This window comes from Chenopodium quinoa, unplaced genomic scaffold, assembly GCF_001683475.1.
Source record: "Chenopodium quinoa cultivar QQ74 unplaced genomic scaffold, ASM168347v1, whole genome shotgun sequence".
Taxonomy (NCBI): domain Eukaryota; kingdom Viridiplantae; phylum Streptophyta; class Magnoliopsida; order Caryophyllales; family Amaranthaceae; genus Chenopodium; species Chenopodium quinoa.
Genome location: NW_018742484.1, coordinates 209,444 through 231,595, shown reverse-complemented (window position 1 = coordinate 231,595; position 22,152 = coordinate 209,444). Strand labels below are relative to the sequence as shown.

Genomic DNA, 22,152 nt, shown 5'->3' with positions numbered 1-22,152 from the left:
GAAAATCAAGCTAGCATAAGATATGAAGAATAAAAACAATGCGATGTTCATGTTCATGTTTTAGGATGAATTAACTCCTTATGTGGCTTATTAACTCTTTATTTATATTTAATTCTTGACTTATTGAATCTTTGAACAAGAGTGTTATTTTATAAATAGAAGAGTAGAATGCACATTTTATTTAAAAAATACGCACATTTGGTATAAAAGTAATGCATGTTTAGTACAAATAAAGTTTCTTGATGTATTAGGTAAAACATTCAGGTTACTGGTTTGTCTTTAACTTACATTCATAGAGAAAGTGATTGAGTTGAGGAGAAGAGTAGAACTTTTTGATTTGGGTGAGTAGAAATGGTAGGATTTTTAGTTGCATGATTTTAAGTGTGATTATTGTGAGGAAAAAATTGGTGGATGAAGAAGAAGATTTGAATTATTATATATATATATATATATATATATATATATATATATATATATATATATATATATATATATATATATATATATATATATATATCTTTTAAGATCAACTATTTAATAAGAGGTGAAAAGTGAGCATAAAGAATTTTCTTGTAGAGTATGATTTAATGGTTTAGTGAATATAAACCTAATTAAATTGATATCTTTCAATTCCCTTGCCTTTTATTTTTACTTTTTGGATATAATATTGTATGACTATGAACTAATATATAAGTAGAAAAAAATGTGATACTGAGTCAGAACGCAAATCCAATGCAAATTAAATCCGTAAAATATAAGTTTAACGCTGCCTGAAGTCAAGTCCGTCTTTTAATTTGATATATTGCAACCAAAGTTTCATAATAAGAAAGTTGATAAGAAAACATCAAAACAAAAGTACTCATTTCATGCACATACAAAACAAAGAACTCTTGTAAATCAAGGAACTCCTTTCTTACAATATAATAATATTTGCATTATATACATCTTCGGAGATATAAGATTCATTATGACATCTCATCATCTACCAAGGCAAAAGATCATGAACCATATTCATGTCAATATCGTCACTTTACTACACATCATATTCCCAGATCTATCAACAAAAAAAATAAGAGCATCACTAAGAACAAGCATTTTTTTGGCCTGAGTGGGTTGAATTTAATGCTCCAAAGATGGGAAGAGTGTGATAGGTTCACCTAGTGCTTCCTAATCTAAGATCAAATTCTAATATGCAGCTATCAGATATGAACAAACAAAATTCTGGAGATGCTATGAAAGTCTGAGTAGAGAAATAAAGCAATTGGTTTAAACAATGACAATTCTCTGATTCCTTCTCCGAGTCAATCTTGCTAGCTATTTCTTCGTCAAGTGTTCCCTTGCTTTTCTGATCACATACGTTCTCCTTGCATTCAGCTGACTAAGAAGAATTGTGCTGCAATATTTGGCTCTAAGAGATTGTAATGCTTGAACCTGCCAGAAGTTTATTGTGTTATAAAAAAAAGACATAAACTAAAAAGAATTGAACATGTAACATACAAAATAAAATGTTTTCTTACATTGTCTTTAGCTTTTTTTTAGAAGCCACACTCCCAATTGTCATCCTGCCCCAAGTATGTTTCCATATGCATGCCTTATTAGAAAAACCCCACAATCCTTTAAATTTGATCTGGATTTCCATGGAAGTTTTACTGTTTTTATCTTTTCAGACAATTTTCCAGCCTTTGGATGTTTGATGGTTAATAGAAAAACTTGAAAAGTAGTGTCCTTTAAGGAAAATAAATGAAAGTGAGCATTATAGAGAAACAATAACTAGATAGTATAACTACGATTGGATAAAAATTAACTTATTAGTATGGAAATGTGCAAACAATATAGATTACAAACTCACATTTGATATATAGCCTCTTACATTTAGATTAATATAAATGCACATTTAGTTTAATACATATGCACATTTACTTTATAAAAGATGAATATTCATTTTGAAATGCATGATTTCAATATGGTGGCCTGAATAGTCTGGTAATGGGTGGACTCAATACATTTAGTTCAATACATTTAGATTAATGTAATGCACATTTAGTTCAATACATATGTACATTTACTTTATGAAAAATGCATATTCATTTTGAAATGCATAATTTCAGTATGGTGGCGTGGACAGTCTGCCACAAGTGTTCTTGGTAATGGGTTGGGCTCAGCTACAAAAGTAATAACATATTCACAAAATGCAATGAACTAAAATGACACATCCACTCAATCAGTTTATTCAATATGGTCATTATTCAATAAAAATATGCACATTAAGTTAAAAAAAAAATTGCACATTATGCTTAAAAAAAATATGCACATTTATAAAAATTTTTTTTAGCAAATTACTAAAGTACATGTTACACCTCCTTCAAAATATTATTGCATGTTGCACTATGGATAATGAATAGGGAGCAGGGAGATTAGAGATTACCAAAATCTCATAAATAACTCCATATTTTTTCTGAAAAGAAGAATTTCAGGTAAAGATCTGTTATCAATGTAGTCTACTCGATCTTTCACAAAGTTGAAGCACACAAGGGAGAATTGTTTATCGTCGCAGATAGGAAAAAAAACCTGAATAAAATGATACGAAGTATTAAACAACTAATAATCAAGGAGAGCATATATAAATCCATATAAAGGAAATAAAACTATTGCGCAAAACAGAAATAAACTACTAGACTTCTAACTTACTAAATCAGCTTTTTCCAAAGAAGGACTTCTATATGTATACAGCTCATTTTGTAGCCTTGTGTGAAAGTTGGCGATTCTATTGGCATCCGTTACTTGACCAGTAGAATTGTGAAGTGTCAGAAAATACTGCAAAAAGAAATAAAATTTTTTAAACTGCACTTCATACAAAAAGTTTAAGATTAAAACACAACTACAAATGGAAAAAAGAAAACCTTACAGCTAATTTTGTAGAAAAGAACACTATATGAGGTTTGTTTTTTCCACGATACAAATTTTGTATATTTAAGATCAAACTCCAAATATCAATGACTGATGATGAAACGTCTTCATCAGTAGAAAGTGAATACATATCTTCCCGTGTTGCAAACATATTGTTATACATAAACAACTTTTCACTAAAAAAAAAAAAAAAAAAGTAAGCTTAGTATAAATCAAATGTATGACGAAGAAAAAAGATTGAAATATATTTCGATAGGAAGGAACTACATACCCTCTTGGCTCTTTCTAAAAAAAAAAAAAATAATAATCTGACACAATCCTTTCTTTTTCTCTTACATCACCTAACAAATCCCCATAACGTGTCCAATATGGAGGGAGAAGGTACTTTGAAAGATTTTTTACTGATCTTTTCACTCTCTCTCCAATGATTAATGCATAATCATCATCTCAATCGGAAATATCTCCAAAGACACTAATAAAAAATAAAATAAAACAAACATATAAGTGATTTCCTAATAACCTTATTTAAGTAATTTATCCGTAAAACAAATGATAAACATAGGATAATGAAAATAAGTAACATATTAATACCTTTCATCTATATCTCCACAGGGAGGTGTAGGAGGAGTAGGAGTTTGATTCAATCCCAAGGAAAAAGTAGGAGTAGCGATAGTGGAAAGACGTCTCTTATTATCAAGGGGAGGAGAGCTTTCTTTTTCTAATAAGAATTCATCCATTAATATCAGATCACCAGCACTTGTAGCACATGCTAACACCTCGTCCACAACATTCGTGACACTAGGTTGTTGCCAAAATTCATCATCTTGACTAAAAGAAGGATCAGATCAGATCTAGGTTCATTCATAGAAAATTTGCAACAACTTGAGCATTTATTAAATAAATCAGAAACGCACTTAAATGCTTCAGCTGCCTTTTCGGGCTTTTCATTCTGGAAAGCATTTGGTCCAACTTCTAATATTGCTTTACCTAACATGACGATTCCAGTTGAGATTGTCTTGAGAGAGGAGCATAATATATCCGACGCATTCTCCTCATAAATAAAAGAAATGTTCAAAAAAGGGATTATTCACCCATGCAAGAAGGGCATATCTAGTTGTGCATCAGTTTAAGGTTGAAGCTAACAGAAAGAAATCAAAACACATATGTAGTTGTTGCTTTTGTTATTAAGGAAGAGAGATAAAAAGGAGATGTGAGTTAGAGGGATCACAGTCATCACACGGTTGAACTCGATAACCTAAATAATCGATAATAAACATATATACATAATTAGCATGTGAGACAAGTAAGATACCTTTTCGAGATCCTCAATAAGACCTAAACGACCAGTAATATGACCTTTTCCAAACCCTTCTATCTCCTCTTCAGTTGCTCTCTTCTTCAAAATCTTACTTGTCCACCCACGGAGAATAGAAAATTTCCTCTCTACTTGCCCTGCCTTAAACTCAACTCTATCCACGTAACATAACTATTTAACAAAAAAATAGTAACAAAATCAATTAGCAGTGCAGCTAGAATGTATAATTTTGAATCTTAGTTGCTTATAAAAATAACTTCAAAATTAAAAAGTCCAAATATACCATAAAAGTCTTATTTAATTACCATGAGAAACAAGAGTGGACCTTTGAAATATCTCCCATCATTCTTCTTCCAATTCTCCACAGAAGACACAAGGCTAAAAAATGTGTACTCACACCAATCTAAATTCTTTATTTCTCTAACGTCCATTAAGGAGTACAATATTTTTTAGTTGCAAAAATAAAATTGTTGGTTTTCTTCTCAGAGACAACAGTGTTAAACCATCGGAGTTTGAATGATTTTACAAATTCTAAATAAGAATCATTTTTCTTTGATGGAGAAGCTTCTTCCACACGTGTCCCTTCACAATGAAAGCCTAAGGTACTGTGGACATCATCTTTAGATTTTGTCAAATTCCCTTTCTCCAAAACTAATGAATGACTACAATAATCAAATTTTTCCACAAGAAACCTCCCTAATCTTCTAGGGAGATCCATAACCTCCAAATCTAGAATACTTCCAAACCTAATATTTTTCACTGCATTTTTTTGTTCCATGCTCAACTTCAGCAACATTTTGTAAAAAATTCTTGGTGACATTTTACTAGGCAAGACATTTGCATCATTATCCCTTTTACTTGCTAGCTTCCTCTTTTTCTTCGTGTTAGTAGCTTTCAGTGTGTCATCATCACTCTCATCATTTTCAAGTTCATTATTATCTTCATTGTAACTATCATCATCCATGGTGATTTTGAAGGATTTGCAACACCGAATATAATACCTGAAAAAACCAAAAAGAAGCAAGGAGAGACACAAAATTAGTGGAATTATGCAAGAAATCAATTAGTATACAAATCATCAATGCTTAAATACATCACCCCATGTCATGAAAGTAGATTTCTATATCATAACTTCAATTAGAATATTTCATATTACATCTTGCATATTACATCCACTGACCACTGTACCCAAAATGAACACCTAGCAATTATTTACACTACTATAAGAAGAATGATACACCCTGCTAATCAATCTCAATAATTTGAATTGAACCTGCTGTAACAAGCAAGTTAACAGCACCCTCCTCGAGTACAGTACCCCAATTAACAAGATGCCACTTCTTTTAATCGTTAAATCAATAGCAAATCAAACAAAGGATATGCAAAGCTAAAATATTAATCTAACCTATTTAACTTCATCCAAGCTTATAATTAGTCACTAATACATTCAGTTCGGGTATTTAGGAAAATAGATCTTCTTTAAGCAGCTAAAAACAAGTCAAGTACTAGAGGAAATTGTAAATGACAGAGACAGAGATAAAGATTAAAGCTTATTTCAATTATTTAACCTAAATTTTCATCAAAAATTAATCATGGAACTAATAATTTTGACATGTTAAGGTTAAAATTTATAGCTAGTTAGAAACAATATGAGAAATTCAAACAAATCATTATCAAAAACAAACGTGAACAGCGTAATGAACAATTACAAATTGATTAGAAAATCAATGTATAAAATAACATAATTAACTTGTAGATTGGCAAATTTAAACAATAATTGCAACAAAAACAACAACAAAACTCAAAATCACAACCCTAAATTACACAATTGAAGAAAAAATCACTTACCAAATTATGAGCTCAAAAAGTGAACAATGAACAGATCGAGAATTCAAGGATAGAAGCACGAAAAAGGATGGAGAAAACAATTTGATGAGCAATTCAAAGATTTTTGATGGCAAAATCACTTGTTTGCAAATTACACAGTGAGAATGCTAGAATACGCTAGAACATGGAGAAGGAGAGGAGAGAGAAAGAGATAAAAAGAAGAACGTAGAACATGACAAATTTTACCCGGTTTTTTTTATGAAATCGTGGTCATTGATTAAAAAAAAAATTAACACGTCAGATTTCTTCTCACCCATCTTATTTTAAGACCCTTCTTATTTGACCTTAAAGTCTATATATATATAAATATATATGTATGTGTGAGAACCAAGTCCTATAATAGAAACTCATCTGAGCCATTGATTCATTTTATCTGACGGCTAAGATGTTGTCCGCCTTTTTGTTGAGTAATGGCATTTTGGTAAATATGTTGAACTAGCATAATGGCTACCCTAAACATCCCTTTTTCCATAATCACTTTCTCTCTCATCAATTCATTTTCTCTCTCCTCCTACAAACTCTCTCTTCTCCTATGATCTCTCTAATTTCTTCACGCACTCTCAATTTTGCAAATTTTCATCTTCTCATCTTCGTGCATCATTCTAGCAAGTTTATGGGCAAGTAAGTTATTCAGTTGTCATTAGTATTGCTTTCTATAATTTAATTCGATTTTGAAACCATTTTTTGCGATTTTGATTTCGAAACTAGGGTTTTCCCAATTATTTGTTTGAGTATTTTTAGTATCGATCAAGTTTAAAATTAGGGATTTTGCTATTTTTGTTTGGTTATTGTGTGTTTTCTCTTTGATTTATAATCAGATCAACATTTTGTGTTGTTTTTGTATCAATTTTAGGATCTATTGTTATTATTTGTAATTAACAACTCTTTTTATTTTAGTACTTCTAGAATTCATACTATACAAATATTGATGATTTATTGAAATTTAAATAAGTTCTTGCCTTAAAGTATTTAATGGTAGTAGGCTCTATTGTTGTGGCTTAGTTCGATTGTGAATTTAGATGATTTTGAGTTAAAATTGTAGAATGCATAAACTAATCTTATTAAAGAGCAGTGTTGGCCTTTATGTGCAAATACAGTTTGAGTTACATTGAAAAAAGTGTATGGTTCTAGTTCCATTAAACTCTTATTTATCTAACAATGATAACCAAATTAAATGCAGTAAGAATTTTTGGTGGTGTTGGCTCAAATAGTGCTACTTAGCAAAGCTGGGGTTTTCAACCCTCACATTCTTGCACCACTTATATATATTAAGCTTTGGATGAATGCAGAAGTAAGCAATAGAAAATTTATATCTCAATAAGATCACATTTGTGCACTGTATGTAATATCAAATAAAGCTTACATCTGTGTGCAACCTAAGAGGTGTAACAATGTTATGTATAGCCAAATCACTAATCTATTAATGATAATATAATCATCAGTATTTCTAAACGGATTTCAAGCCCCCAATGAATCAACATATTATAGGTGGCTATGAAGTGTAATATATTTAACTAAATATATATATCTTGCATGTTGAACTTGCAGTTACCTTTATTGTCAATGCAAACTGATTTACAAGCTTGGGATAGATTTATAAGCTTCATCTTTTATCCTAGTAACATGTTTGGTGATCATGAAGGCCATTTTGCCTAATATCTAACGTCTATAAAAAAATTTGATTTACTTTTGAGAACTTTTTCTTTACTTTTGAGTAATTTTTCTTTACTTTGATACACTTTGTTAAATCAAAGTGAGTTTTCCCTCTTAGCACTATCTAGTGAAAATCAGACGAATTTATGATGTTGAGTTGTTACTACTAATTCTTTGCATATTAAATTTTTGGGTTATTTGTCGTTTGTCTGGAGTACAAGCAATATCTCATAACCGATTTTATGGGCAACCAAGCAGACTTTTCAATATGGAGCAAGTGACTTTTGAGTTTCGACCTAGAAACGCAGCAGACCTTGGTCTAGTGTTTGATGCCTCTTACAGTGTTAGCAAAGACACACACACACACACATGTTACACTGATAGCAGACACACACACACACACACATGACAAGCAACCCAAAATTCTGTATGTATTGCTTGCACTACTATTTTAATCTTGAAACTGATTATTTTAGATAACTTTGTTCTTCTTGGCCAACACCGTGTAGAAGGAGAAAGTATGTAAACAAGCCAAATTCTGAGAGTAAGATTTGATAGCAAGTTCAAGAAGTTATCTAATTTTTTATTTACTTTTGAGATTTTTTTATTAACTTTTGAGTTATTTTCGTTTACTTCGAATGTTTAACCTATACAAGCCTACTAGCTCAATAGATAGAGCATTGTGCAAATGCACAAAAGATGTGGGTTCGAATCCCATGTAGGTTCTTTACTGTCCTCGTACGTCGAACTCAATATATTTGTTTCTTATAATTTGATTCAACTCTTAAGGATATGTAACTCAATGACTCGGAGTTTTTGTGCTATAACGAAGTTTCCTTAGTCATTTATCATTTCAAGATAATTTATTATTCGTATACTTTAGACCTAATTTGATTTACTTCAATGATATTTTGATTTACTTTTTAACGTTATTTATTTACTTTAAAGTAATTATGATTTACTTTTGACACATTTTTCTCTACTTCTGATTTTTTTTTGGAGTTTTTTTTTTTATTTATACTAGAGATATATTAATTTACATTTCTAGTTTTCTTACTTACTTTTGAAAGATTTTGATTTACTTTTGAGGTATTTTGAATAACTTTAGAAGTTTTATAATGAACTTTAACATAACCTATGTAGGAATCGAACCTACACCTCTATGCATCCGCATAGTGCTCTACCACTTGAGCTAATAGGTTTACCTTATAGTCTTTTTTATTCACTTTAAACTCTTTTTTATTTACTTTAGAGATCACTTAGGATTATGATCATTCTATGAAATTTGACAATTGCTAGTCGTCAAGACAAAAGGTTTAATGAAAACCTATGATTCAAATTCACAACAGATGCATCATCACACTTGAACTCCAGACATTGGCAGCCTTCCATGCATTCTTCTAGCAAGCATCATTCTCATTCTTGCAGCCAAGGATTCTGCCATGACAACAACCAAATCTGCATTCAATTATTGCCCCATAGCCATAATCTTCCCTCGTTCATCACTAATTACAACACCCAAGCCAGCCCCCCACCTTCGAACTCTACTAGATACACGTGGCACCCAAGAGCTCCAAGCAGCTACCCATTCAAACTCCTCCTTAGCTGCCCCAGATACCTATCAATGTGGTTTTAATAATCCCCAACAAGTCAAACAGACCTCATGACTACAATATCCCAATTCTGACATTACTCATTAAACACAACAGAGTTCCTATTAGACCACGCACCCCACACCGAAGACACAAATATCAAAAAGTCCTCATTAGTTTACTTTAAGAGATGATTAGTATACTTTAAGGGAGATTAGTTTACTTTTATGAAATTTATACATAATGAAATAAATTGTCTAAATGAAATGGACCTCAGATGGAACATTAATTGTGTTTGAGACTTTTAATCACCATTAACAGACAACATATATATGTGACCTCTCATAGGAATTTCATCAAACAGTTGACATGCAAAGTTACAAAATAAGAACTTCTTTTATACTAATAAAATTATTTAACAAAAAATCACTGCAACACAACAACAACAACAACAACAACAACAACAAAAAAAAAAAAAAACACAACAACAACAACAAAATTATAGAAAAATTTCAACTTCAAACACCTTCAATTACGCATAACCTCAATCTCTCGCAACCTCATTTTGAACAACTTCAAATTTTAGCAAAACTTAACCTGAAAACACTAAAATAAGTTAATAATTGCATAAAAAATAGTTCAAACATTATAATTTAAGACATCTCTGCAGTTTTACACAACTTCGAGCTACAAAATTCACTACAACAAACAAATATAATCACTAAATAAATCTGGAAAAATCGTTGATTTTAGACCTAAATTTTGCTAAATATTAATTATAAACATAAGAAATTGTAATCAATACCTTAATTAGACATCAATTTTGCAGATTCTTGTGAAGAAATTTCAACATCACACCGAGAAACTTCGAATTTGCATAAATTTTCGAATTCGCACAAGTTAAACCTAATTTAATTTGAATCGAAAATTGACACAAAATTAGATTCAAAATGCAGATTTCAAGACATAAATGATCTTTAGCAACATGAATTTCAAGGTTTCATGTTCAAGTAAGAAGAATTTGATCTTCATCGAGTGTAAAGAGGTGGTTGAACGTTTTTTATGGAGGAGAGAGAAAACGACCTCTCAGTTTTTTCAATTCGTGAACCAATTAATATGCCAGATTAAATCCCACCCGTCCATTTCTATTTAATCGAGCGGTCGGTATTAGTTCCTAGTTCCTATTATAAGATTAGTTCTAATTATAACTTATATATATATAAGTTATTAAGATATGAAAAATTAATTAAAATAATAATAGTAAAATTATTTATGCATTAACAAATTACGTGAAATTATTTAAAAAATAACAAATTATGTGTAACTACGTAAATATTATATTGCACATAGTTAGCTCATATAATTATGTGTATTGATACACTATTTAAAATTTGTATATTATTATTCTCATATTAAATAATTCAATTGAAGCCCTGATCCTCGTAAGATTTCTTGAATGATTTGTTGGGTTTTGCGGTGTCCGACACCGCGCGAAAACAAAACCCGATAACCGGATCGCATGCATAATAATTACAACATAAATAAAAGCATGCAAATAAACATAAACATAAGAGAAGAGAGAGAAAAAATTGTTCACCCTAGTAGCGTGCTTCGCTCAACCATTGAGCTCAGACTTGAAAGTTTCAAGTCCCTACCCCGAAGCTTAGTTGGGGATAGACCAAAAATAACTTAGAGTTTAAGAACAAAGGTTTTCTCGCTGTTGGAGATCCTTTAGAGTTCACCAACTCAAGTGAAATTCCCAATACCCAATGATGGGTATTTGTAGGGAAATCTCACCAAGAATTCCCATCATCTTTCAATGTGGGATAGTTGGTAAAAAGAAAAAATAAGATTTAATTTAATTCCAAATTAAATTAAAAAGCCAAAACAATCATTAAACGACAAGTGGCGCAAGGAGAGCAAAGGGGTAGGTGAGGACCACAAGGGGAGGACCACCTTCCCCTTGCTCCCCAAGCCACCCCTTCACAAAACGTGCAATAGGGTGGCGCCAAGTGGCAGCTCGCCTTGAGCACCAAGGCAGCCATGCTTGCGCCTGGTCTCTCGGCCGGGCCTACCAGCTAGGCCTTCCCGCACCAGCCCGTAACAGCAAGCCTCGTAAATGCGGGCTACTTTGTTGCTGGGCGCTGCTGCTGCTACGCACCAAGCTTAGTGCTAGCATGTGCCTGGTGCGCAAGCTGCTCGACATGCCAGCCCGCATGCATGCTCGGGCATGCTGCCACGCCTTGCTAGCAGGGTTGCTCGGCCAGCTTGCCCAGCCAATGCATGCGATGCATGCAGGGCTTGCAGCCAAGCATTGCCTTGCGGCAAGGTGCTCGGCTAGCTATGCTAGCCTACCTAGCCCTCGATTAGCTAGGCCACATCGAGGCTAGGATTTTCACGCGCGTTGACTTGTTGTTTGACTGATTTTTTCGTCTCGTGGACTCATGAATTCGACTCGACTTTCGACGCTCTGAGCTCGATATCCGACGTCTTAGTTCATAAAATCTCTATTGACTCATTTAATCCTTCGGATTAATTCATCACTTCGCTTCGGTTACACAATTGGGTGTGACCCGAAGGGTTCAGTCAAGGTTAAGTTGTAATATTAATTATTCATTAATATTACTGATCAGAAGCGGCCTCCAGCTAAGCATTCTGATCACTTGACCTCACTAAATAATTAGCTTTCTAATTAATTCTGAATCCTCTATCGGAATAATACACTTGTTCGAAGGACATCATTCCTTTTATGATTTTGCAGCGCATTTTGATTCGGTGGTAACGCATTTGATTTTTATGATGTTGCCCCAAAGTTTGGTTTCGATTCTAAGATCGAGTTCCACTTCCATGTTTTCTGAGAAGAAAATCAAAATTACTCTAATTGAGCAAATTTGGTAATTAGGATTCTTGAACAAATTTCAAGCACGGAACCGCATAGCTTGATTCTTCACACACGTCGCGTGTGTCACCTAAATTCGGAAAACAAATTGTTTTTTTTGAAGAAACCCTAAATTTTGAGGAAAATTTTTTGGAGCTATTATTTTAGGAATTTCATTATAGTGGATTTTCTATCGCGCGGTATAATGGTGAAGATATGTCAGTATGTCTACAATTGAGTACGTATCCAATACTTGTAAGACTAAAATAATACTCGTATGAATTAGCAACCTTGCCATTTTTGACTACTAATTTATCATACTTTTATTCTCAACAAATTAAATATTGTTACTCCGTATAAAATAAATTTTGTTTTTTTTATAATTATTATGATTATTACTCCGTATGTTTTTGTTACAATACAATATATTTATCAATACTTTTTTTTATTTAGAAAACCAGCACGAAATCTATTATTATTGTCCGCCATCATCATAAGACTGGGGAAAAGGTTCAACGCATACAAATTCGTCACATCCCCTAGTATCCCACATTGCCACGTGATGGGCTAAGGTATTCCCCACCCATTTTACATCAGAAAAAACAATCAATAATTACTTAATAACTAATTAACATACTGACTAATTAACATACTTGAATCACATCAAGATAGTGAATGTATATGGTTCTCTATAAAGAGATAACCCCCAAAAGATAAGGAACAAAATTACTTAAAATCAGAAATTTCACAAGCCAAACTAATTAATGTATTCATAGGATTAATGAATAACTATCATAATTATATACCCAAAAAAAAAATAAAAAAAATAACCAAAAAACCAAAAAAATAACAAAAAATGATCTGTCTATCCAATTACAATTGTTCAAAATAAAAACCTATGGCATCAACCGAGCCACGCATTACTTATTCTACTCCCTCCGTATTTTAATAAGTGTTACAGTTTGACTTTTTCCACTATTCACATAATGGTTTTGACTTGATTAATTTACTAATATATAAAAAACAAATGTTATTGTATAATACATTGTTGGATACGTTATAATGTATGCTTTCATAATATCAATTTTCCTATAATTTTATTAACATATGATTAAATAAATTAATGGTCAAAGTCATGTCTCAGCATGCGTGTTAGGTCAAACTGTAATATTTATTAAAACATGGAGGAAGTATTATTAAATAGCACGTGCATAGATTGTAAACCCTTGTTCCTTGAACAACACTATCTCTCTAAATACAGTAGAGCAAATAGGGTCGTTTGGTTGTGTTGGACGATTTATGTACACACTACGGTCTATGCTTGTTCTAATTATTATAAAATTCTATCTTCTCACCATACTTTTTTAAAATTACAAACCTTACGACATACCTCAGCTTGAATGCAGATTGATTATTGATTTTTGCCAAATAACTTAATTGAATTAGAATTCTCATTACAAATATTAAAAGTACATCTCTAACACAAATATATAATTATTACAGCATCAACTACATTAATAATAATCGATTCTTATGAATGAATCAATAACTAAGACCACGGATCGCGCGCGGTCAACTCTAACTAGTCATAATAAACATGATCAAAATTCTTTAAAATGCAATAATAACTTTTTCACTTTCTTTTTAGCAGATCGAAGCTAAGTAAATGGATAGATTAAGCAATTATTAACTACATACTCACATAAGTAGTAGACTTGAAGAAAATCAAACTTATTGTGTTCTGCAAACTTGTTCACTTCTAAATTTCTAATAACTAAACAAGATAACAAGAACACATCAACATCTAATTAACATACATGCTATGAGTTTAATTCAGTGCATGTACAAAACAGTAATAAACAAACATTATATCATACGACTATTATTTTATATTATAAAGTTGCATGTTTCTTGAGTTGAGTTGAGAAGAGGATGATGAGATTGTAGTTGCGGGTGTCCACAATTTAGCATTCTTGACTTTGGAAATGCTGGTCAAAACTCCTAATGGTGTCACATCTCCTACCACCGTCACCTTCTTTGCTGCGAAATCTATGTTGAAAGATGTCACACCTGCTCACGTTAATATTGTGGAGATTATCAATACCATCATCAAAAGGATACATTAATGATGATTATTGTACTATAGATAAGTTCATTATGCACAAATGCACCATCATACCACCCAAGTGTATATAGAGATGGCCAATGGGTTAAGTTATATTAGTTTAAGCACCAAGACTACTCGACTAGCAATCCTGGTTAATTGTCATCCAGTGGCAAACCCGGATTTTGAAGACAGGATGTGAGTATTATGTCCATGAGCAGGCCGGGACAAAGAAATTATTATACGGAGTACTATTTTACTTTTAATGAGTGTCGGTTAACACCTCATGCACCTTAGTGACTTTCCTACTGCTATCAACTAAGGCCCAATCAAGATTTGATCTAATATTGGTTGGGCCAAGTTTCCAAAATCTAATAAGCTAGGCCTTTTTAAATGAGTTTTACAAAAGAAATTGACAAAACAATAGGCTCAATCAGCCTAACTAGCCACCTTCAACTCCTGTATGTTTGGAACCTTCAGGCTGTTCCCAATCCCTCGGCCATTGTCTACTACGTATATATCTTGTGAACTGCTGCACTCATCTACTGTCCAATTTAAGGCCATGTTCTATTCATTTTTACAAAATTAATATTTAACATATAATATAACAACCGTTAACTATTAACTACGTAGTATTAAATATACTTCGTAGGTCTTTGTTTAAATAAATATAGTATGTAAAAATGGGTAATTTCATAAAATAAATACGAAGTACAACAATGATTTAGTACAAATAACTAATTAACAAAAAATCGATTTAAATACCCGGTGTACTTTGTAGTTTGTAAGCTTTAATTAGTACTGTAATTAAAATTGTGTCATCTAGTAGTAAAAAAGAACAGGAAAGTAATATGTACGATGAATATTATTTAAATCATCATTATGCAAATAGGTTGAGAGACCAAACACAATAACTAATTTCTCAGAATAGCATTTATGTGTTGGTCTTGATTGAGCTCAGAAAAACAGCAAGAGTGCTCTTAATATAGCAAGGCTATCATCAACTTTGGCCCACTGACATAGATTGCTTGACATGCATAGAAGGCCCACCTCTAGGGCCCAAACGACAAAAACATGTAAAAACAGCCGATTAATTATTTAATCTTAGACAACTAAAAGATGGAGAAAAAATGATAAGTGCTATTAACTTGTTGAAAACATTTCGCTCCCTATTAGTTACTCGTATGAAGTGGGTATGAATGAACGAACGAAGGAACGTACTCCATAGTAATTAAAGGAGATGCAATATGATGAAGAATAAGGTTACCTGGCATTCTAGAGAGATGCTTTTTCATTTTTCTCTCACAACCTCTGCAGTGTAATGACACCCTCAGAACCACCACCTGCAGAACATCAATAATCAATCTTTGTTTTAATGTCACCACCCACCAATTCTTATAGTACATCAAACATCATCATTGCTAACCAAGTACTATTTTTAACCTTTTCTTTCTAATATTGGAGTAGTATCTACAGTACTGACTCGTATTGTTCTATAACTTACAAATTACAAAAGCTGATGTATATGATTATTTTCAGTAAAACATTTGTTACTTTGACTAATTTTGTTTTAGTAATAAAGGTGTGTTTGTGTCTCAATCATACACTGCTTTTGACTTTGGTTGTGAATACCAGTATATGCTAACATTGGTAGAAATTTTAATACTTCCTTCGTTCACAAATCTTTTAAGTGAGATAACTGCCTTTTCTAAAATCAAAATTCAAAAATTTTAATTGTTTTTATTTTATTTTTTTGAAAGAACACAAACTTGCATGTTTATCGATGAATTAAAAAAAAAATAACCAAGCATATGAACTTTGATAAGTTTCCTATGTATTCTTATAATATCAATTTTTCATAATTTATACAATCGTAAAAATAAAAAAAATAAAAAAAAATCAAGTGTTTCTCTTATACATGAAACATGAACACAATAAATACGAGTATTATTATAAAGTGTTAAAATAGATCTCAAAAGTTAGATATAACGGTAGAATCACTCATATACAATAATTACAATTAATCTTTTAGTATCGCAATATATTTTAAGTATTGCGAGCAAAGCTACATCAACTCATTGGGTAACATTTAACCCTCTACTAATACAATATTAATCCATCAATAACCATGTTGATGAGTTGGATTCCACTATTAATATCTATCACAGTAGATACGAGTAGTTTTTTTCCAAATATTGCCGTTTAAACATTTAATTCAAAGGTAGCTCTTTCCATATATTTGGGGGCATTAAATTAAACCTTAAGTAGAACCTTGGCTTTGAATTTAGGACCTGGACTAAAGTGGTGTTTAACTTAAAAGAGTCATTTCATTCATTCTGTTACTATATAGACCTTGACTTTGGTACTGAAATTAATTACATAACCCCACGAGCGACAACTATAGACCAGACAAGTCAAATTGCCATCATCGTTTTTTTTATTTTTAAATTTTTGCTTTTTTTTTTCAGTAATTACATATTTACATTACCGTTGTGCATCAATTTTATCCTGCCATCCATACCAATAAATTCACTCTTGTAGTCTTGTACATCTTCTGAACTCAAATAAATAAAGACTCAAAACATAATCTAATCCAATTTAAATTTGAACAATATAATCTTACATGTCCTAATCTTCATAAAATTAACATTACTACATAGCACAAAGACAAACACTAAAACTTGAGTTTAAAACCTAAAGTATATATGTGTACAAAAGTTATTAGAGTCAAAGTATTCAACATATATTATACGTCACCTGGCCTTTTTTAAAAATTTCTAAACTTACTACTCCATATTAATTAACCATTGGATCAATAATAAATTACGTTTTAAGAAAGAAGTCACAAACCTGGTCCGATAATCCGGTTGAGGAAGGCGGTTTAGGAGGTTTAGAACCGGCCTCTGACTTAACAACCTCGACGTTGTTATGGTTGCAAGTATCATAAGGCTTAAGCTTCAAAACCGGGTCAAAATCAGATAACACTTCAAGAAAAGAAGTGTCATCCAAAAGATACCTAGATGATTCAGGAGGGCTAATATAATCTACACCAGGCTTAGTGTTGGCGCACGCCGCCGCCTTCAAGATAAGATCAGACGGCTTAGAGAAGCTCCTTCTACCACTCTTATTATGAACATCATCATCATCAATAATAATATTACTACTACTACAAACTGTTGGTTTTGTAGCATTAGTAACATTTTTCTTACTAGTCTTTTTTTTAGTTAATGTAGGAAGTTTGTTACCCTTTTTTTGTGGGGTATGACTTTGATGAGGTTTTGGGCTAATTGGTGTAGGAGGTTTTCTTTGTAGAACATGGTTAGTGCAAGGGGTTCCAATGGGAGTACTAGCACACGAACCGTTAGTACTACTAATTCCACTTCTTCTTTCGTCCGTGATGATAGGGTTGTGTCGATCGATTGCTCGGCTTCCAGGGGTGAACGACGAGGAGGAGGAGGAGGAGGAGGAGGACGAGGATGGTAGTATTACTTCCATGTTGGAAGAGATTATAGCTATTGATTCTTGTGAAGTACAAGATGATATGTTTATGTTTAAACCCTTCATAATTTTGATGCTAAAAAGGTGGTAATAAAAGTGTTTAGAACAAAGGAGGTGTAGTTTTTTAGGGGAATCAATATTATTACATGCATGAATAACTAATAGAGGCAAAAACAAGGAGAAAGAGCTAGGGAAGAATTTTAGGTGTTGGAATTCTTGGGAAGAGGAATATAGTTGTGGGTTGTTAGAAGTTTGAGTTAAGTGTAGAGTAAGCTATGCCTTTATGTTATGGAATAATTGGGGTGGGGGTGGAAATAGATGTGGTGTATGAATTGAATTGATTGACATCCATTATCATCACACTAATATGGACCACATAGCACCCTATTTTTCTCTCTCTCGAAGATATAGAAAATTATGGGATAGTTAAATTATACTTGTATGTATGTATGCATAATTGAAGATTATTAGAGGCTTAATTTCACTTTTTGTCGTTATTGAGAGTGAATGAAATGTAATGATGTGTTACAATCTTTTCACTATATTATTGTTGGAACACATGTTATATTTTATACTGAGTAATATATTAGTAAAATTATAGCTTTACTCCTGTAGAATAGAATCTAGCTACCTTCATATACGCTCTTTGATTTAGAGAGCATAAGAATTATGAAGATAGTAGTACAAAGTACATAAGAAATTATTTAAGCCTCATTTTCGTAGATAATTTAATTAAAGATCTTTTCTATACGATTTTTCAATCAATCTCTTCTAATTACGTTGCTACTCTCATATATTGCACCAAACCAAAATCTAATTTTCGTACTTAATAATATAACTACATGATAGGTTCGAACTATCTAACCATTCTCAAAATTGAAGAAAAGAAATAACACAATAAAGATTCCTCAAGGAATTGGATGCTCTAGGCAATTAAGCCATCAAAGAACAACACAACAATAAAATTGCATTGAGAATTTTCTTCTTTATTGAGGGCCTCCACAGAATAAGACACAAAGTAACTTTGTTGTCAAAGTTTAGCAATAACACATTTATGCTCTTCTACCAATCTATATCTATCTCTACCACCGCAAGTTCACTAGAATCAGATGCCAACAATTTTTTCTTTGGAATTTCCCTTAGCTTTTTCCTCCCACCACTTTACATCCAACCTTTGCACCATCCAAAGCTCCCACTAGCTTAGCTTCACCACTCAATTTATTCTCTCAATTTGGCCAAATTTTCTTAGACCATCGTAGTTAGTGGCATCATCGAGGTGTTGTACATAAAAACCTTACAAGTTTGCGTTGATTACCTCAACCCATCACGCAAAGTAACGCATGTTAAATTACCTGAGTCATGCTCGATCATGTTAAAATGGACCAAATTAAAACCGTGTTACGTTATACTAAGTCGTCTTAGGTCGACCATTGTGTTGAGTTGTACGTGCCTAGGAGAGCAAATCCCAATTATACTATTGTAGCATTTTGACTTTACAATGATGCAACCAATATTTAAGGTAGTGGAGCTTTCAAATTTGAGTGAAAGGTTAGAAGCTTCCTCTTAGAGTTGTGCATAAACCTAGGTTGTAAAATTGTTCTTTTTTCTTGACATTATGTAACACTTTTTTCCTTTTAAAATATATTCCTACCTTTAAAAATTGTTATGTTATGTAACTTTTAATTTGGGTATTTATTCCCGCTGCATGAGTTGTAACCATCACACAACCTAGATTTCTCTATCACAATCCTTCTGGTGCCCCTACTATATTTATCCACTGTACCCCTTCTTTTTCAGGCGCCCACACATTCGTCCACACTTCTATCTTACTCCCTTTGCCCCTATTTTTTTGCCCCATTACAAATAATTGGGTTTATAAGAAATTATATAGTCAAGTAAGGTCTTATTAGATTCGTACTATTAAATATTTATCTAACATCAAGTTTTTATAATTTTTAAGTGTATAAAAATAGAGTTACATACGTTTTAAGACGCGTCTTGGAGACCATAAAAAGTCAAATGAGGCAAAAAAAAAAAAAAAAAAAAAAAGAAAAATTGGAACAAAGGGAGTATAATATTTCATTGATGTGGTTATTTTTTTTTTGGTGTATTATCATCATTATTTGGTAGGCTTTTATACAAATATAGGATATTAGTATAAGCATTAACTCAAAGCTACTGATTCTTAACAGCATATAGACGAAGTTTCTTCTAAGCTAGGTTCAGAACGTCGTGAGACAGTTCGGTCCATTTCTGGTGTGGGCGTTAGTATGCAATTTTGAATACCGCCTTCTAAACTTTATCGGTAGAACCAGTTGCATGTACAATTACTCACATATCTCACATGACACATTCAACTTGATGTCTTATTCTATGATATGTAATGGTCAATTTTTTAGTATGTAAAACCGTCACGCCATTTAAAAAGCTATCGGATATCAACTTAAGATAATTGTTCAATTATGAACACCGATTAATGTTAAGCTCAAACATCCTAAGCACACGTGTTACTCGTTTCATTTTTCCAATCAAAATCACTCCAATTTGAGTAATATCGATGAGTTCAATTAATTAGATTGGCTATTGATATCACGAAATTATGTATGAAAATAATAATAATATACAATATAATATACTTTGTAATAAACTAATAATTATAAGCCCAAAGAAATGAAATTAGTAGTCAATTCAATTAAAAGGAAATAGAATTCATTCTTTATCCTATTACTCCTCGACTCCTCGTATATGACTGAGTATTGGCAAGGTTTTTATTGTACACTCGCATCTACACATGCTTGTATGACAACCGATGTACACTTGCTATTTGCGTCCATTTTTTGTATGTGTATGCCTATTGCATGTCCATGAGATGCTCTCCAAACTTGAGCAATACACACATTGGCACATGACATGTAGGCACATCTAAAATAAACACCAATTGTTTCATCTTTAATTTTTGTGATAAGTGTACCAAAATTTAAATATGACAAGATGTGGCGATGGACTTTGCCATGTTTTGAGAAGGAAAAAAAATATTATAACATGTATTTTGGTGTGTACTAAATATGTATAGAACTCAAATTTACCTTTTTAAAGTCACACCTTGATTATTATTAATCTCACAATTGTTAGGGTATGAGCACGTAACGAAAGTGTAAATAAATCGAGAAATTATAAAGATAAAATACAACATAGGCAATATAAAAGGAACACAATATTTAACGTGGGAAAAATCCTCTTAATAGAGGTAAAAAAAAAACTCACGACGACGAGCACTAAAAATAATTCCACTATAATAAAATATGAGAGTACAAAAAAACCCCAAATTATATAGGGTGATTAGGATACAATCAATAACTATCAACAGAAACTCTTAAAAGAGTTAAAAAATAAAAAATAAAATAATAAATAAATAAATAAATAAATAAAAAATAGTAGAATAACTTACAAAGAGGAGATAAATTTTGGGAGGCTAATATTTTTGTGAGTAAATGTGGTTGACTTTTTGTGGTTGCCCAAATCATGCCCAGCATCATTTATATTAGGGCTGTACAAAACTATCCAAGAATCTGAAAATTCGATAAACCGATCCGCAACTAATTCGAATTTTTTGGATATCCGATCCGAGTTTTCATTTCGGATCGGATTTCGGATCCGAAAAGGCAGATATCAAATGCGGATTTGGATATTGATTTTCAAAATTTCAGATATCCAATATCCGAAATATAAAAGCTAAAATAGTGAAATATATATAAATTTTTTAAATTATTCATATAAAACTGACCCTGTATTATTAACTTATTATAATATTCTTAGTATATTTAATGATAATTTTTATTACAAAAAGACTACTATTTTGTTAAAATATGTTGTACAACTTAAAGATAAAAAAGCGGTAGAATTAGTGAAATTTGAAAAGTAATCATAATCAATTTTACTTAATATTGGATAATGCGGATCTCTGAAATTTTCGGATCGGATTTGAAAATCAGTTGATATACTCGGATATACAATCCAAAATTACATTTCAAATCGGATATCCGATCCGTGAACAGGCCTAATCTATATATACTCGTACTAGTTAAATGAAGTCTTGATAAGCTTCTAGAATAGTGGAGATTAACCTATCAAACATTCTAAGCTTATGTATTTGCCGCCATAAGCATGCTCCTTCAATCTCTAGATTTTACTAAGTAATTTCTAGAGAAGTCTTTGATTGGGTCAAAGATTTAGGCCAAATGAAATTTTGAGCCACATCTAACACAAATGTTGTTTCTTTTAAGTTCATACAAAAAATTAACTAACTTTAAGCTCCAAA

At 31.9% G+C, this 22,152-nt stretch overlaps 2 protein-coding genes across 6 annotated transcripts; both read right to left on the bottom strand.

The window, feature by feature from the left end:
• Positions 1 to 888: 888 nt before the first annotated feature.
• LOC110719300 lies at positions 889 to 6,347 on the bottom strand. 5 transcript variants are annotated; one of them, XR_002511061.1, is made up of 10 exons: positions 6,071 to 6,345; positions 4,528 to 5,223; positions 4,220 to 4,393; positions 3,822 to 3,958; positions 3,499 to 3,735; positions 2,906 to 3,083; positions 2,689 to 2,814; positions 2,426 to 2,568; positions 1,518 to 1,725; positions 889 to 1,431 (listed from the first exon to the last, which is right to left on the bottom strand). XR_002511061.1 is itself a non-coding variant. In XM_021898188.1 (9 exons), exons 2-9 carry the CDS (start codon positions 4,651 to 4,653, stop codon positions 1,371 to 1,373), a joined length of 1,104 nt encoding a protein of 367 aa, XP_021753880.1. In that variant the 5' UTR covers positions 4,654 to 5,223; positions 6,071 to 6,347; the 3' UTR covers positions 889 to 1,370. The 5 variants fall into 5 exon arrangements, 4 of the variants coding, with proteins under 4 accessions (XP_021753880.1, XP_021753881.1, XP_021753877.1 ...); XM_021898188.1 differs by lacking the exon at positions 1,518 to 1,725 and having other exon boundaries at positions 3,499 to 3,730; positions 3,895 to 3,958; positions 6,071 to 6,347; XM_021898189.1 differs by lacking the exon at positions 1,518 to 1,725 and having other exon boundaries at positions 3,499 to 3,730; positions 3,895 to 3,955; positions 6,071 to 6,347.
• A 7,537-nt stretch (positions 6,348 to 13,884) lies between these two features.
• On the bottom strand, positions 13,885 to 18,380 carry LOC110719299 (protein SODIUM POTASSIUM ROOT DEFECTIVE 3-like). Its single transcript, XM_021898184.1, has 3 exons — positions 17,187 to 18,380; positions 15,604 to 15,679; positions 13,885 to 14,302 (listed from the first exon to the last, which is right to left on the bottom strand). Exons 1-3 carry the CDS (start codon positions 17,898 to 17,900, stop codon positions 14,115 to 14,117), a joined length of 978 nt encoding a protein of 325 aa, XP_021753876.1. The 5' UTR covers positions 17,901 to 18,380; the 3' UTR covers positions 13,885 to 14,114.
• Positions 18,381 to 22,152: the final 3,772 nt, after the last annotated feature.

Bases quoted from the DNA above. Each gene is read 5' to 3' on its own strand.
- LOC110719300 (XM_021898185.1), bottom strand. From the start codon at position 4,653: ATGGACGTTAGAGAAATAAAGAATTTAGATTGGTGTGAGTACACATTT. The intron at 3,736-3,821 runs GTGCGTTTCTGA...TCCTTCTTTTAG, and splicing joins AAGGCAGCTGAAGCATTTAA to TCAAGATGATGAATTTTGGC. The intron at 2,815-2,905 runs GTAAGGTTTTCT...TTCTTTTTGCAG, and splicing joins TCTTTTCTACAAAATTAGCT to TATTTTCTGACACTTCACAA.
- LOC110719299 (XM_021898184.1), bottom strand. From the start codon at position 17,900: ATGAAGGGTTTAAACATAAACATATCATCTTGTACTTCACAAGAATCA. The intron at 15,680-17,186 runs GTTTGTGACTTC...GATGTTCTGCAG, and splicing joins CAACCGGATTATCGGACCAG to GTGGTGGTTCTGAGGGTGTC. The intron at 14,303-15,603 runs GTAACCTTATTC...TAACGTGAGCAG, and splicing joins GCATCTCTCTAGAATGCCAG to GTGTGACATCTTTCAACATA.